At 43.4% G+C, this 17,891-nt stretch overlaps 2 protein-coding genes across 2 annotated transcripts; one reads left to right on the plus strand and one right to left on the minus strand.

The window, feature by feature from the left end:
* The first annotated feature begins 300 nt into the window (after positions 1–300).
* On the plus strand, positions 301–3,156 carry LOC125513197 (protein transport protein Sec61 subunit gamma-like). The gene is made up of 3 exons (XM_048678229.1): positions 301–489; positions 577–707; positions 2,936–3,156. The coding sequence occupies exons 1-2, from the start codon at positions 396–398 to the stop codon at positions 690–692; spliced, it is 210 nt and encodes a 69-aa protein (XP_048534186.1). The 5' UTR covers positions 301–395; the 3' UTR covers positions 693–707; positions 2,936–3,156.
* A 1,720-nt stretch (positions 3,157–4,876) lies between these two features.
* LOC125513199 (protein CYPRO4-like) lies at positions 4,877–8,201 on the minus strand. Its single transcript, XM_048678230.1, has 2 exons — positions 6,399–8,201; positions 4,877–5,425 (listed from the first exon to the last, which is right to left on the minus strand). Exons 1-2 carry the CDS (start codon positions 8,073–8,075, stop codon positions 5,144–5,146), a joined length of 1,959 nt encoding a protein of 652 aa, XP_048534187.1. The 5' UTR covers positions 8,076–8,201; the 3' UTR covers positions 4,877–5,143.
* Positions 8,202–17,891: the final 9,690 nt, after the last annotated feature.

Genomic DNA, 17,891 nt, shown 5'->3' on the forward strand with positions numbered 1-17,891 from the left:
TCCGTAACCGCTACGTTTGTTAAGGTGCCAATACGTGACAAGTGCTTGGGCTCCCCGGAATATCGTCATTTCCAAGGGAACCCAGTCTTTTTTTTAGGGACAGGAACTCAGATATAGATACACAATAAAATTGGGCTCACTGAAGCCCAAATAGTAATGCGATAGTCGAAAGTTGGTCCAGTTTCTTCAGTCTGCAAGCAATTGGGCCCACTGAAGCCCAAATTGGTCCGTTTTCTTCAGTCTGCAAGCCCAGGAGGCCCATCTAAGAAAGCAGCAGACTTGTCTCATTAAACACGCATCGTCCATCCACATCGTCAGACACGAGCAAACCCACCTCCACCTTCTGCTCCCACCTCTCCGGCGAGATCTCCCTCCTCCCCGCGCCGCAGCCAGCCATGGACGCCGTGGACTCCGTGGTCGACCCGCTCCGGGAGTTCGCCAAGGACAGCGTCCGCCTCGTCAAGCGCTGCCACAAGCCCGACCGAAAGGGTAAGGACACGGCGCATCGGATCCGCCGACGCGGTGGTCTTAGCTCCGGCCCAGATCTGACGCCGTATGGTTTTCTGGCGTGTGTAGAGTTCACCAAGGTGGCCATTCGGACGGCCATCGGGTTCGTCGTCATGGGCTTCGTCGGGTTCTTCGTCAAGCTCATCTTCATCCCCATCAACAACATCATCGTCGGGTCCGGCTGATTTGGTCCTCCGCAGGTACTTCTTCGCTCCCCGCACCTCCCTCCGATCTGGGATCTAGTTTCTTCGTCTGCAATTCTGTGCGCCCGTTGTTCTGATGCGTGTGTTTGTGGACGTTGTGCGTGGGATTCGCTGTCGTGAAATTCTCTCTTGTGGTATGGCATCGTAGATCTGTGAGATCGAATCGGTTACTTGGTAGAACTGACTCCAATTATGTTTGTTCTGTTCGTCTCTATTAGGCAGTGTGATTGATCCTGTGGTGCTATGTTTGTATGAGAATTGTCATTTTGGTTCGTTTTCACCAGGGTGCCATAGTTTTGAGATAATTACTCACTGGATTGACTCTAGTGGCTTCCGTGATTTCCATTTTTGTGTGCTAGAGTAGTTACTTGGTTTGGAGCCGATTTTGGGGCTCTGGCCGGGTATTCACATGCTCTTAGCCTCTCACAAGTTACAACGTTTACCTTACCAACAGCATTGAAGCCTAGAGGTGCGAGTTACTTGGTTTGAGGAGCCTGGCTGGGTCGTTATTTCGTAACCGATCACTGACCGGGCCATCTGCCTGGACGTATAGGGGGGCATTTGAGGAGCCCGGCTGTAGATGCCCTAGCCCCTAAGGGAGCCACTATAAGTTGTATATGCATCAGCTCCTTTTGTGTCAAATGTTTCATTGTAACAGCCAGTGCAAACTTGAACAATGTGTGCTTATATTTAACTATCAATACACTGGTAGTTATTTTCTTTATTCTATATACTCAGTTCTTGATGAAATTAAATGCCTCTATTTGTGCCTTTTTTGTTGTTTGCCTGCGTTTAGAAGTGCAAACTTCCAAGCTAATATCCTTTAAGCAGTTGGTTTGATCTGCTTTAGAGGCTTACTGTAGTTTTCATAATTTACGCTGTTTTGATTATCTTGACAATGTTTCATTCAGGGACCTGCTCTACCCTATATAAAATTGCAAGGTAGAACCATGGTGAAACCATGGTGATGATAAGTTAGGCTTGTGTGCCTGCATGCGGAAGCAGTATTTTATGCACCAGGTCCTTTTAAATAACCATATGCTAACATTTTCAATTATTCATGTGATCACAGTCAATGACATCCATCTGATATATCAGAAGAATGTGTGCCTCCTTATATTTGCATTTTAATTTGTGAGTGTGTCTGATTCAGGATTCAGAAAACATGTGATCATACATTGTTGAACTACATATGTCTGAACAAACTAGACTTTGCAACTTCTGATGGAATATAAGACTGAAATATGCCAAATATTTTTGTTTGATAACCTGCAAATTATTTAAGTCGAATTTATAGCAAATATACTCTAAACCTTGAATCCTGGCCTTAACCAGCACTAAGAAAAGTTAGTCACGAGCCCAACATTTTCATGATAGAAGCTGGTTGTCAACCATTCGAGTTGGTTAGGCTTCATTGCATTTTGCTTGCTATTCCAAGAGGGCTGCTTTCATCAATTATGAAATTGCAATGACTTTTGTCCTTGAACATTAAACGTATCACCCAGCTTTGTATTTGATCAATTGGTATGGTATGTTTAATTCTGAGGACGTGTGGAGTTCACAATCTGTATGCAATATTACTTAATGAAATTGCTGATCCATGTGCATATCATTACAATCGGGAAAGTATCTAGTGCTCCCAGGCTTGGGGTGCTCCCAGTGCTCCAAATGTCCGAAAAACATTTTTAAGATGCTCAAAAAATTCTGAAAAAAATGCAGCACATCGACGGAACATTGATGTCTCTTGTCACAAAATTTCAAATCAAAATTCGAAACATTGCTCGAGATACAAAAATGACAAATTTTTGTACATAACATAAGTTGGGCTTTAGTTTTGGCCCATTATCACATTGATATCAAATTTGTCATTTTTGTATCTCGAGCAATGTTTCGAATTTTGATTTGAAATTTTGTGACCAGAGACATCAATGTTCCGTTGATGTGCTGCATTTTTTTCAGAATTTTTTGAACATTTTAAAAAATGTTTTTCGCATCGGAGCACTGGGAGCACCCTAGGTCTGGGAGCACTAGATACTTTCCCCATTACAATCTTGGCATCATTGTTGTGCGTCACACACTCACACAAGTAATATCATTGGCCTGATGTGCCTGCTGCAACCCCTAGTCACACCTGCTAGATGTTCTTTTTCCTTCTGCTCCTGGTGAATTATTTTGCTATATTGACATGGTGACTGGTCTAAGGTTTTCTGTTGCTCTTTCCACAGGTGAGGGGCCGCAGGACGAGAGGATGGTGTCCATTCCATGGAGGCGGCGCTGGTTTTCTTATCCTCGTACCTTAAAGCAATTCATTTAGGACTTCATTGTAGAGGACAGTTCCCTTGTGTTTTCGTTTGAAACAGTTGTATTGCTGGACCTGGAGCAGTTTTGAACCTGATACCGGCTAGACCGTAATATCAAGCAGTGAATGACAAGAATTGAAACCCTATCATTTCCTCTCAGGTGCATTTTGCTATGATGTTTTGACCTTCATACTTTCATAAACCTCTATGCATAATTATCTACTCCCTCCGTTCCAAATTACTTGACCCACATTTATTTAGACACGAATGTATCTAGACACTAAACAACTATAGATACATTCGTATTTAGACAAATTCAAGTCAACTAATTTGGAACGGATGAGTAAAAGGAAATTGCTATGTGTATGTCATAGCATGTACTACTAGCCAGGAGCCTGAGATAGTTGAAATATTACTTAAACATTTTAAATTAGATTTGAGGACCGCTGATAAATGGATCACCACCAGAGATATTAGATTTATTCATTGATTTGGTCGTATGTTGATGAACAAATAAGATGGGTTCACACTGCCATGCTTAGAACTGTGAAGCAGCAGCAATCTGTGATTTAGTGGGGATTGCAGATGAAACGGTTTAACTTAAACAAAAATGTTGCTTGCATTGCCAAAGAAATGGCCTGAGACATCGAACAAAGACACACGGACAAAAGTCAATCCTTCGCTCAAAAAAGGGCAAGCCTCTGGTTTGCAGGGTTTTTTTTGTAGGAATTCTACTCCCTCCGGTCCTAAATATAAGTCTTTTAGAGATTTCACTATGGACCACATACGGATGTCCGTATGTAGTTCATAGTGGAATCTCTCTAAAGACTTATACTTCCTCCGCTCCTAAATATTTGTCTTTCTAGAGATTTCAACAAATGACTACATGCAAAGCAAAATGAGTGAATCTACACTAAAATATGTCTATATACATCCGTATGTGTAGTTCATTTGAAATCTTTAAAAAGACAAATACTCCCTCTGTAAACTAATATAAGAGCGTTTAGATCATTATTTTAGTATTCTAAACGCTCTTATATTAGTTTACGGAGGGAGTATTTAGGAACGAAGGGAGTATTTAGGAACGGAGGGAGTATATGATAGTAGGATTTTCAAAGGGGAAAAAAATCCTTTGAAGCCCTTTGGTTTGTTGGAACGAATTTTTATTCCTATGTATAGGATAGGAACCAATATTTTACATTTTTAAAAAAATAGCCTCAATGGAAAATTCTTATCATATGCATCAAATGACATCTCACTCCTACAGTACATGTTACCTCACTCCCTATAATTTTCATGTTCCCATGTCCTATACTATGAATCAGGGATAGGAAAATCATAGGAATGATGGTGTATTGGATGACCTATAGGAAAAGAGATGCCATTTGGTTCAAAGGATAAAAAAATCATTAGATGTGAGCTAATGTTTTTCTTCATTTGAGAGGATAGGAACCAATCCTACATAGGAATAAGAAACCATTCCTTTAAACCAAAAGGCTCTGAAGGAAAATTTCCTATAGGAATTCCATCCTATAGAATTCCTACAAAACAGTCATCAGAATCAGTCTTCCATAAAAATTAAACACCACATGTCAGTATGTCACCACCACAGATATTGTATGTAGACTTTTTGGCCCAAAGGAGGCCTTTGTAAGTTCAAAAACAAGTAGTACAGATTTGTTAAGTTAAAAAACAAGTAGTATAGATTTGTTAGTTAAAGAGCAAACTTTGCCATGCTTAGATACTATAAAGCAGCAGCAATCTATGATTTTGTGGAGATTGCGCAGGAAACAGTTTAACCTCAACAAAAAATGGGCACTTGCATTGGCGTAGGGCCAGAAGGAATAAAACCATGACACATGGACAGATGAATGCATCATGTTTGCAGAGTTGAAATTCATTCCTTCGTTCAAAGAAATTCAGAATCAATCCAGCCAGTACAAGTCATCACTGTGTAAGATAGTTTTGCTAGCAATCCACATAATCATAAATCCTGTAACAAGCCATGACTAAGATAGATAGTCATCGCCACACTTGGAAGTCCAGATCCGCGGGTCAAGAAGTTACATGACAGCACGGACACCAACAACCAAACTGGAAAAAAAGCACACACTGAGAGGCGGCAGCGCGGAGCTAGCGCTGGCTAGACACGCTGAAGGAGGTGACCTTCATGGGGGTCGCGACGACCAGAGGTGCCTCGGGGCAGTCGCTCACGTCGTACTTCTCGTGCATGAATCGACTGGCCACGATGGACTCGTCCTTGGGGATCACTTTGTAGCAGTAGCAACTCTTGAGCCCCTCCTGGTTCTTGTAGCACTCATGGTGGCTGTTCTTCACCTGGAGGAAGTTCCACACCACGCTGTACCTCCCCACGGTCGTCACGAGATGCCTCTCCTGCTTGCCGTTATCCGTGACCTGCGTAGTTACTAGAATGAGTGCTTGATACCAGATAGTAAATGCACTTCAGTGCAGGCAGAAAATTTTCTCAATGCGAAAGGGATCGTTCAGGCTATTGTGATAGCTAGAAGAATGGCTTCGTTGCCATTTTGTTTATAGTGCAAGAATATTAGGTGATTCAAATGCAGCAGAGTCAACCATTATCCATCAACGAAGATAATGAAGCTCAAATATAGAACCACAGAACTGCAGCCAATGAAGCAACAAAACATGCAGCCAGATTTCCTAACCATGCATAAGACCACAAATGTCTACCGTGTGTAAATATGCAAAAGAAGCTCAAACATTGAAACCTAGACACTGTATAGTTTAACACAAAATATTAAACATATTAGACAGGGAAGGTACAAATATTCTGCCATGTATGTAAACAAAATTTGACAGTGACAAAATTTCAATTTCTACAAAAAGTCAAACCGGCTTGCTGGTCCTATATGCTAGTGACGAAAATGGAGGCAATATGACTCAAGAGTACACACTAGCATATGCCTTGCCATGTAACCGATACATCAATTATTCCATAGCCAATATGGCAATATCAACAAATAAATGACCTGCACAAATATTCAATCATATAGCATACATGACCTATAAAAGTAAAAATAAGTAAACATAAAGGTAGAAATCCAAAACATAACGAGCAGAAGCCACAAAATAGAATCTAGCACCGTGTGTGACCGAAAACCTTCTACAGAATTACTATGCCCATAAGATGTGGAGTAGACCTCATAAATTGGTGGTTACTAATATTCAAGATATCAAGAAATGTCACTTTCAGTCATCTGATCACCGACCAGTCCCAACTTAAATGCAACATAGCATCTATATACCAGACCACAAATAAGTAAATTTGATCAAGTCTTCATGTAATGCAACAATAAGTAAATTTGAGCAGGAATTCACAATAGCAGAAGTGGTAAGATGTACTGACCCATGAAAACCTGCCCTCACGAAACTTGCTGTTGTCCCCTGCAAGATGAGAGTGGAGTGGGCTGAGCTTGAGCAGTCTTGGTGCAGCAATTCGGTTCCCCATTCTTCCACCAAATCCTGTCTTCTCCTTCCCATCCTTGTCAATGAAAATGGTGCATATGAGTACCAGATAGGTATCAGTGGTTCCCAGTATCCACTTCCCATCGTACGTCACATCCACGTGAGTAATTGGTGAACCCAGCCCTGGGAAGGCCGTCTTCGCCATCCTCATAGAGCTCTTTGAGTACAACCGAATTTTCCCATCCAACGAGCCTACCACGATGGACCCATCACCAGTTGATGCAAAGCACTGGAAGTTTGTTCCCCTGGAGAACTGATGCCCCTGGGTCCATTCCAACACTGGGGACTCCATTGAACTAGCCAAGTTCTGCACTATTCCATGTCTATCCCTCATATCCCACCGGCACAACCGGTTGTCATCTAGTCCCAGGAATGTGGATTCAGACGCATCCATCTGTGCGCCCTTGCTATCATTAGTGATATCCCTCATGTTAATGTCAGCTCCATCCTTCCCGAACTTCCATTGTGAGACCACCTTCCCTGTCTCAATGTCAAGCTGATGCACCCCCTTGGCATGTGGCTTCCCATCAGTTGCTGGGCTCATCAGGAGCATGTTAGTCTCAGCACGCATCAGAAGTGCTTTCTTTGGTGTGGTGAAGTTTGTTCCCCCTCCAGAGATCTTCACAGAGACACCCTTCCCGTGTATGCCGTGCTCAAAGTTCTTGACCACGTGAATGCCTGAATCACCAACAAGGAAGCTGTTGTCAAGAGCGCCCAGCGCAAGGCTCTGTATGTTACCATCACCCTCCTCCACAGGCTCCTCAAATTCCCTGAAATCCTCCATCAGAGGTCTCAACATCGGGCTCCGTGCAGGCATCGGGCTGCCCTTGGGGCCTGGCGAGAAAGCATCACTGGCGTCCTCCCAGATGGACTCATCGCCACACTCTGGGCGCGCCCACGCAGCAAACTCCTTCCCAAACACCTTGGCGCGGCCCTCGTCGGTGGCCTCGACGCCGTAGCTGTTCTCGAACAGGCAGCTCTGGTACTTGGCGTTGAAGTGGCCGTAGCCGTCGGCGTGCAGGAACTTGAGCGCCCAGACGCCGTCGGCCACGAAGTCGACGCGCCGCTGCAAGGGGAAGGTCTTGAGCTGCAGCTCGGGCCCGACCTTGGCCCGGATCTTGGAGCCCACGACGAGGAACCACGGCCCGGTGGGCTCGTCGTCCTCGTCGGGGTCGGAGGCGCCCTCGCCTGAGCGGACGAAGGACACGGCGGCGAGGCGCTCGGAGTTCACCCAGCGGGCGGCGGCCGTGGAGCCGCCTATGTGGAGGTACAGCTTGACCGCATTGACGGCGGAAGCGGAGGCGGAGGCGCCGGGGTTGGGGGCGGGGCTAGGGTTCGGGGAGATGGGCTCGGAGTACTTGAGGTGGAGGTTGCGGAGGTGGTGGTCGATGTCGTCGACGACGGAGGCCGGGGTCGCCGCTCTGGCGGCTCTGGAGGCGGAGGCGGAGGCGGGGGGAGGGGTGGAGAAGTCGGAGGAGGCGTCGGAGGCGCGGGAGGAGGTGTCGTCGTCGTCGGAGTCGGAGAGGTCGTGGTCCTCCCGGCTGTGCGAGCCCCCCATGGCAGCGGCGGCGGTTAGGGTTTCGGCGAGGAGGTGGGTGGAATGGGAGGGGAGGGAATTTGAAATTTGGGAGAGGAGCGGAGGGGAGGGGAGCGGAGGAGGAGCGTGTGCGGCGGAGATCTGGGGGAGACGGGTTGATAAACGTTGGGGAAATCAAACGGCAAGCACTGATTCGAACCTGCCTTTTTTTCAAATTGGTCAGTACGGCACCACGTTCGGATCCAAAGCTTTGTCCGAATATTTTAACGGGAAATGCTAAAAATCGAGATAAACACACCATTTGTCAATGAACTCGAGATAAACACACCAGCCGAATTTTGGTTAGAGTTTGCGGCGACGATGATCGTTTGATGAAATTTCTGGTATTTGGGTTGGAATAGACCTCAAATTATTATTATCGTACAGGACTAAGTACTTGTGTAGTAGATGGTTGTGTGATGATGAAATTAACAAAAATCACTGCAGTCGTAGGAGAAATTTGAGGATGGACGTATAGACTATAATTTTGTTCAATTTCTTCCAATGTCGGTGATTGTAGCGACTTATTTAGCATTGGAATTCATCACAATGGATGATTTTGTGGAGTTGGATCAAATCGTGCCTACATGCAGGAATCAGTTAATGTTTTCGATAGATGTGAGAAGGGGACTTGAAAGTACATGTAGCCCCATGTATGGTTTTGCTAATTAATGACAATCCCTATGGACTAATGTTTTTCATTTAGATGTATATGAAGGAATGCTCCATAGGCAATGCATTGATAATATTCGATGGGTTCAACAATGAAAGCCATCAAGATAAAGATATGCATTGAGGTTTAGTGGTGCATAAAGTATATTAGATGGATTTTAGAAGACTGCAATCAAAGTGAGTATATGCAGCAAGATCGTTGACTTGAAGAGATGGATGTATTATTATCAAGAAGTACGAAAGGAAATGGACTTCAAAGTATCAAGATCTTGAGAGAATGAATTGGATAGAAGTATTCTTCATGTCTCCCAAGAGATTGTGATAGAACATGAAGTAAAGATTAATGTTGGCCAAGATGAAGCCCAAGGATTGGATTCTAGATGGTCAACACACAAGCATGAATGAATGATTGTGTGAGATCAAGTGCTCTAATGGCATGGTAAGCAATTGTCAATTGTGTCTTATAAACTAACCCATGCTATGTGTTTTGTTATGTCTATGTGGGTTAGATGGTACTCATGGGCTTGCATCAAAGAGAAAGATTTCAAATGGCCCATGTGAGGATGATATCAAGTGGAGATGGGCATCATGGTTGAGAAGGGAAAGTTCAAGATAAGCACCTGAGTAATTATATGCTTGAAGCTTGCCATCCATTTGGTGGAAATGTACATGTGAAGAAGTGCTTAAGTGAAGGCCTCCCATATTGGTTTATGAGGGAGAAAATTTAGAGTCTTCACCAAAGGGACCGAGATCAAAAATATGATTCCAACTTGAGGCAAACATGAAGACCATCTTTCAGCTCAAGTGGAATGCACAAGGCAAAGGTATGAATTTGCTAGGTTTTCGTAATTTTACCGGTCTCATGGTGCTTGGTGGGAGACCAGATTATAGGTTTGGTAGTCATACTATCGAGAGGGGCTGTCGGGCAAGTAGCTTGATCATGTCGTACGTAGAGTACTCAAATCTTTGCATTATTTGCATCCTCCTTTTGAGTTGTTCTTGGGTGGTTCTCTATGCGAGGATCTTGAGCTTTACCATAGTTTCAAAACGAGATTGAAAATGGAGTTCATATGAGAAAGTTATGCATGTCTCCGTGTTGTGTTGAAGCTGTCTTTTGACGGTCCGAGTATCCGACTTAATATCCGACATGTCAGAATATCCGACCAAATATTTGTCCTAATACCCAACCCAATCCAAAGCCACTGGGTAGGCTTGGACATTCTGACAGGTATTAGTTCGGAACATCCGATAGGTTGGAATGTCTGACCCCTGTCAGATAATCTGACTTTTTTGGATGGCATCCTAACACGCAGATTTGGATGGGATCTAAATAAGGCCCCCTTCCTCCACAACGGATAACGACTCTTAGATTTGATTTCCCCCATCCTTTTGAGCATTATCCACACCCCTAAAGCCCCAATCTCCCATCTAAGTGAAGGGAAGATTTGTGGATGGTTCTAGGAGTCATTTGTTGATCTCCTCCATTGTTTCCCATCTCTCTAACCTCCCACTTATTCGAGTTGCATCTTGTCAGAATTGAGGGAGAGATTTGAGCATATGTTAATTGGATTTGCTTTGCATTTGGTGCATTGGTTTGAGCTCTCCACGTAGATTGGTTCGAGTGAGAGTCCATGAGTTTGTTACTCTTGGAGGCCACCACCTCCTAGACGGTTTGGTATTGTTGGCTTGGTAATCTCTTCGTGAAGCATGTGAAGAGGCCCAAGGTGGTTGTGGAGCTTTCCATCTCCAAAGTGGAGGAAGAAGCTTTCCCTAGTGAAGGGAGCTCGGACATTCGTTTACCGAGGCTCTCAGAGACATAAGGTGAGACATTTGTTGTTGTGGGAGCATCCGTTGCCCCCCTTCAATAATGGAGAGTAGGACATCGGTGGATATCCGAACTCCAGTAAACACATCGGTTGCATCTTGTCCCCTTTACTTACTGCATTGCATACTTGCTTTATTGATATATCTTGGGCTTAGTGTGAATTGCTACTTTGCATCATTCTTTTCATATCTTGTGATATAACTTGTGCAGGATTGTATAACATACTTGTGCTTGCTTGTATCATCCTTGTTCCATATCTTGTTTAGTATAAGTTGTTGGTGTACTTAGTGAGCCAAGTATATTTAGGATTTGTGCTTGAAAAGTATCCGATTAGTTCATTTCCGCATCAGGATAAAGCCAAATACATAAGTCATTTTGTGCACATGTTTTGCACAAATTGCTTGTATATGTTGATCATGATAGTGTGCTAGAGAAACAACTTTGGGATAATGTGCTTTTGCAACTAGTAGAGCTACCTAGAGCAATTAGTCCTTGCAAGAATGTATTTGAGAAGAGGTATGTTGCAACAGGGAATTTGGTTCTTGCATTCATTAAACACATGTTTAGCATGATGTTTGGTGGATATGATGATGAGGACATCAATACCATTGTTACACCCACAACCCCTGCTGCTATACATACTGGACCAATTACTAGAGCTCGCGCACGCCAATTAAATTATCAGGTACTTTTGTTTCTTGGTAATGATTCTAATGTTCATGAGAATATGATGCTGCCTAAATTGGATACATTTGTTTTGCTTACAAATGAAGGGTCTGGCATGGATAAGAGGGATGAACACTGGAGCAAGACCAAGCATGGAGATGATGGCATGCGCAAGGGGATCAAGAACAGAGTTACAAGTGATGATTTCAGGACTTTGAAGCCACCGTAAGGAGTGCATGAAGCCTTGGACGAAATATACAAGATGCCACTTCATGAATTTCGTCCAGAGGCTATTCTAGGTGTTGCGTCACCTTATTATTGGGGCCAAGCCCATGTATTTTCGAAATACTTAAGTATAGGCTGTTTTTAGAGTCTGTATGTGTGGGGAAACAAGAGTTAGGGTTGGTTTCGGACCCCTCCTCCAAGGGCCACGAAATCCCCCTCTTCCTCCATATATACATCCCTTAGGGTGTCGTTTAGACTTTGGGTTTTGTTTAGATTAAAGTTCGCCATAGCTGCAACTTCGCGTACTTCGTTTGTGTTCAACGACCAGACAAAGGCGTCACAGAACCCCACCTTGATCAATAAAGCTTTCTCTTATATTCACAATATCCAGATTGCAATCTTCAGTTTCTTGCTTGTTCTTCGTTTGCCTGCAGGAAACAGACCTTCGTGGTCAGGTTGATCGTGCTCCGGCGTGGTCAATAACCTCTCGGAGTTGGTTTAGCGATTGCTAAAGCGCGACGTCCTCGCACGTTCGTAGTCGGATCGTCAAAGTCGACTTCCTCCAAAATGATAGCCACCATCCCATCGAAATACGGGACACCTTTGCCTCTATCATATGAGAGTTGTGAATGAACAATTCTCTGGCAGTTAGAAGGAGGTTAAACATAGATTTTGCCCCTAAAGATGTTGAGTTGAAAAGGAAGGGAAGGAGAAATTGGTTGATGGGGAATTAGAAGAAGATATCAGTGCTGCCAAGGGATTAGAAGATGATAATGAAGACATATTTTTAGATGACAGTGAAGAGGAATTTAGCTATGCATCGAACTAAAGTGTTGATCAGATTTCTGATACGTCCCTAACGTATCTATATCTTTTTATTGTTTCAGGCTACTATATTATCATTTTTATATACTTTATATGCCATTTTATATACTTTTTATGGACTAGCCTATTAACTCGGTGCCCAGTGCCAGCTCATGTTTTCTACATGCTTTTAGTTTTCTAGAAAATCCATATCAAATGATGTCCAAACACGACAAAAGACTGAAGATTTTTTCTAGACAAAAAGAGTCCCTGGAAGCTTCAGGAGGAGGCCAGAAGATGCACAAGAGCCACAAGGCAAGGCGCACCCAAGTGCCTTGTGAGCCCCCTCTGCCTCCATTTGACCTAATTCTTGTGCTATAAATTCCCATATATCCAGAAACCCCCAAGAGAGGCCCCAAAACAATTATTCCACCGTTGCAAGCCTCTGTTGCGAAGCGATCCCATCTGGAGCCTCCGTCGGTACTCTGCCGGAGGGGGAGACCATTGGGGAGGCAATCTTCATTAACCTTGCTGCTTCCATGATGATGTGTGAGTAGTTCCCATAGGACCTACAGGTCCATAGCAGTAGCTAGATGACTCTCTCTCTCTCTTGATCTTGATCTTCAATACAATGATCTCATCTGAGATCAATCCGATGTAAACTTTTGCGGTGCATTTATTGGGATCAGATGAATTGTGGGTTTATGACCAGATTATTCATTGGAAGTTTTTGAGTCTTCTCTCAGATTTATTTATGTGTAATTTTATGGCTATGTATGCTTTCCGGTGTATGAGTTTTATTTGGCCAAGTTGATGATTAGATCTCCAGAGGAAGTGGTGCATAGTAGTAGGTTCAATCTTGAGGAGTCCTTACTCCATGACAGGAGGAGTTGCAATGCACGTATTTGTATTGTTGCTACTAAGGGTAAAATGAGGGTTTGAACATATTGCATGTTCTTATTATGTCTACATTATGTCATCTTGCTTAAAGTGTTACTCTGTTTTTCATGCATTTAATACTTTGAGATGCATGCTGGATAGTGGTCTTGGGTGGAGTAATAGTAGTAGACGTCAGTAAGTTTAGCGGTGTACTTGTCGCGGATGTAATGCCTATATATTAATTATGCCATGGATGATCATCATAACTATGCGCTTTATCAATTGTTTGGCAGTAATTTGTTTACCCACCGATGCTATTTATGAGAGAGATGCCTCTAGTGAATGTTATGCCCCCTCGTCCATTCACTTCATATTAAAACAAATCTTATAATTCCTAGGTGTTTTCTTCTACTTCTATTTATTATATCTACCACTACCAGATTTGATACTTGCAACTGGCAATAACAAGAGGGGAGTGACACCCCCTTGCCTTTGTCGGGTGCAAGCATTTGTTTGTGTGTGTGTGTGCATGTATTGTCAAAGTTGTTTGTGTGCCGTCTCATATTGGTTCCATAAACCTTGGTTCTTAACTCAGAGAAATAGTGTTTCTCTAATTGTGTTAGAGAAACTACGTAACTAGATTATTGACTATGTAACTGGATGTGCCTAGATTATTGAGTAAGTTTATTGCCCTTGGGAGTCAATAAACATTTCTTTGCCAGTTTTTACACCCCCGGATAGCCAGAGGTGTTAGAGAAACTATGGAACTAGATTATTAACTCTAGTGAAAGTGGGAGTCTATTGGAAGTATGCTCTAGAGGCAATAATATTGTATTATTATATTTTTGTGTTCATAATAAGAGTTTATATTCTACGTTATACCTGTTATGATCCTGGAACATGGCACTAGTAGAAAACAGGGCTTTGGTCCAGACCAGAAAAGGGCATTAGTCCCGGTTCTCCTACGAACCGGGAACAATGGATGCATCAGTCCCGGTTCATGAGGCCAGGGCGCCGGCCGGGCCTCGGGGGCCATTAGTCCCGGTTCATCTGACCCCTTTGGTCCCGGTTCCAGACACGAACTGGGACCTCACTCCTGGCGCAGCACCTTTAGTCCTAGTTGGTGGCTGGAACCGGGACCAAAGGTTAGTCTTCTATCCCGGTTCTAGCCACCAACCGGGACTAAAGAGATGCCTACATATACCCTCGCCCCTGCCCGCTCACTCCTCTGTTTCTTGGTCGGGTGGTAGGTGTGTGCATGCGCTGCTCTATCTCCCTTCTATTCATGCACATGAGGTGTTCGATGAAATGCCCGAGCCACACTTAAGATTTCTCCTCTCCAAGCTTCATTTTCCTCAAGATTTGTCTAGGTTTGCGGTCCGTCCCGTCCCGTCCCCGTCCTCACCACCGTCGATCGCCCGCGCCGATCTCATCGCTGGCACCGTGGTGAGCCTCTTGTTCTTATCTTCTTTCTAAAAGAAAAAAAATCTTACATGTATGATTTAGATAGATACCTGTATCATTTTCTTACTTTTATTATTGTTTGTTATTATATAGTGCCATTGTTTTCGTATCTGCACCCGTCGACCCTTGTTCTATCTACGTTTCGGATGTGGTATATTATCTTTTATAAATATTTGTTTCATTTAGTGTTTATGACAATTATGCTGACCAACGTGACATAGATGTTTTTATCTAGGAGGTATGTGAACCGGAAATTCCAACCGACCCTCTTGTCGAGAGGTTAAATTTAGTTGAAAAATAAAACAATTACTTGAAGAAAAAATTGAAAAGAATTGAGGAGGAGAAGATGGAATTGGAGTTGCATGTTGCGGATGTCGTCGATGATCACAAGATCAAGATGGATGCAATGCGCTGGAAGATTTGAAAGATTAGAAAATATGTCATTCATATTGAGGCTTGGTATCATTATTCCATTGGATCAATTGTTACGTTAGTTGCGATTATGATCACATTTGTTGTTGCATTGAAATGTTTTTCATAGTTTCAATGTATGGTTTAATTAGATGCTCTACAGAGCTATATGTTGTTCGATGAGAACTATGTATGAACTTTATGTATTTATTTTTTCAGTAATAACATTTGATAACTACTGTATTTTGGTTTTAATGTGATGATGAACTTGTATTAATTTGGTCACTTCTCTATTCATGATGTTCTGTAATGGTTTTTGATACACTTAATTATACAATGCACACAGATGATCCGGCAATGGATGTATGGTGACAGACACACCTCCGAGTACATTGAGGGCCTGCATTATTTTCTTGAAGTGGCGGAGGCAAACAAGCATAATGCTTTATGTATTGTCGATGCCCTATCTATGGGAATACGAAGGTTACTCTGACTTGAAAACCCTTCACGTCCATCTGCTTGAGAAGGGTTTCATGCCACACTATAATGTTGTTGGGAAACATAGCATACAATTTCAAAATTTTCCTACGCTCACGCAAGATCTATCTAGGAGATGTATAGCAACGATAGGGGGAGAGCATCTTCATACCCTCGAAGATCGCTAAGCGGAAGCGTTTATCAACGTGGTTGATGTAGTCGTACACCTTCACGATCTGTCCCGATCAAGTACTGAATGTACGGCACCTCCGCGTTCAGCACACGTTCAGCTCGATGACGTCCTCGCCTTCTTGATCCAGCAAGACGGGCGAAGTAGTAGGTGAGTTCCGGCAGCACGACGGCATGGTGACGGTGTTGGTGAAGAACAATATCCGTAGGGCTTCGCCAAGCACAACGGAAACTATGACGGAGGATAAACTAGAGGGACGGGGTTGCGGGCACACGGCTTGGTGTATCTTGATGTGTTCCAGGTGCTAGCCCTGCCCCTCTATTTATATGTTGAGCCCTGGGGTCGAAACTTGGAGTAAAAGCCTCCTCAAAGTCGGTTTTGCCCGCAAGGAAGAGTCCTTCTCGGACTTCTAGGACCAGACTCCACGGTCCTTGGCGTCTGGCCCAGACGCCATGGGCCACGACGTCTGGCCCAGGGCCAGAAGCCAGGGTCTCCGGCGTTTGCCCCCCTGGCCTCCCGCAAAACTCCTTTAGCACCGACCTAAAGCCCTGTGGGATTCACCCCTTGGCCGAACCATATCATCCTATATATCAATCTTTACCTCCAGACCATTCCGGAGCTCCTCTCATGTCCATGACCGCATCCGGGACTCCGAACAACATTTGGTCACCAACATACATAACTCATATAATACTATATCATCAACGAACGTTAAGTGTGCGGATCCTATGGGTTTGAGAACTATGTAGACATGACCGAGACACCTCTCTAGTCAATAACCAATAGCGGAACCTAGATGCCCATATTGGCTCCTACATATTCTACGAAGATCTTTATCGGTCGAACCTTATGACAACATATGTAATTCCTTTGTCTGTCGATATGTTACTTGCCCTAGATTCAATCGTCGGTATCTTCATACCTAGTTCAATCTCGTTACTGGCAAGTCTCTTTACTCGTTCCATAATACATCATCCTGCAACTAACTCATTAGTCACATTGCCTGCAAGGCTTATTATGATGTGCATTACCTAGAGGGCCTAGAGACACCTCTCCGATACTCGGAGTGACAAATCCTAATCTCGATCTATGCCAACCCAACAAACACCTTCGGACATACCTGTAGAGCATTTTTATAATCACCCAGTTACGTTGTGATGTTTGATAGCACACAAGGTATTCCTACGGTATCCGGGAGTTACATAATCTCATAGTCAAGGAATATGTATATGACATGAAGAAAGCTATAGCAATAAAACTAAATGATCAACATGATGAGCTAACGGATAGGTCTTGTCCATCACATCATTCTTCTAATGATGTGATCCTGTTATCAAATGACAACTCATGTCCATGGTTAGGAAACCTTAACCATCTTTGATCAACGAGCTAGTCAAGTAGAGGCTCACTAGGGACTCAGTGTTTTGTCTATGTATTCACACATGTATTAAGGTTTCCGGTCAATACAATTCTAGCATGAATAACAAACATTTATCATGAATAAGGAAATATAAAATAACAACTTTATTATTACCTCTAGGGAATATTTCCTTTAGTCTCCCACTTGCACTAGAGTCAATAATCTAGTTCACACCGCCATGTGATTTAACACCAATAGATCACATCGTCATGTGATTAATAGCCATAGTTCACATCACCATGTGATTAACACCCAAAGGGTTTACTCAAGTCAATAATCTAGTTCACATCGCCATGTGATTAACACCCAAAGAGTACTAAGGTGTGATCATGTTTTGCTTGTGTGAGAGGTTTAGTCAACGGGTCTGCCACATTCAGATCCGTATGTATTTTGCAAATTTCTATGTCTACAATGCTCTGTGCTGAGCTACTCTAGCTAATTGCTCCCACTTTCAATATGTATCTAGATTGAGACTCGGAGTCATTCGGATCAGTGCCAAAGCTTGCGTCGACGTAACCCTTTACGACGATCTTTGTCACCTCCATAACCGAGAAACATTTCCTTAGTCCTCTTTAGGCACCTAAGGATAATTTTGACCGTTGTTCAGTGATCTACTCATGGCAAGGTACACAATAGGTCTAGTATACAACATGGCATACTTTATAGAACCTATGGCTGAGGCATAGGGAATGACTTTCATTCTCTCTCTATCTTCTGGCGTCGTCAGGTTTTGAGTCTTACTCAACTTCATACCTTACAACTCAG

Source organism: Triticum urartu, chromosome 6, assembly GCF_003073215.2.
Source record: "Triticum urartu cultivar G1812 chromosome 6, Tu2.1, whole genome shotgun sequence".
Classification (NCBI taxonomy): Eukaryota; Viridiplantae; Streptophyta; class Magnoliopsida; order Poales; family Poaceae; genus Triticum; species Triticum urartu.

Bases quoted from the DNA above. Each gene is read 5' to 3' on its own strand.
- LOC125513197 (XM_048678229.1), top strand. From the start codon at position 396: ATGGACGCCGTGGACTCCGTGGTCGACCCGCTCCGGGAGTTCGCCAAG. The intron at 490-576 runs GTAAGGACACGG...TGGCGTGTGTAG, and splicing joins CCACAAGCCCGACCGAAAGG to AGTTCACCAAGGTGGCCATT.
- LOC125513199 (XM_048678230.1), bottom strand. From the start codon at position 8,075: ATGGGGGGCTCGCACAGCCGGGAGGACCACGACCTCTCCGACTCCGAC. The intron at 5,426-6,398 runs GTCAGTACATCT...GTAACTACGCAG, and splicing joins GTGAGGGCAGGTTTTCATGG to GTCACGGATAACGGCAAGCA.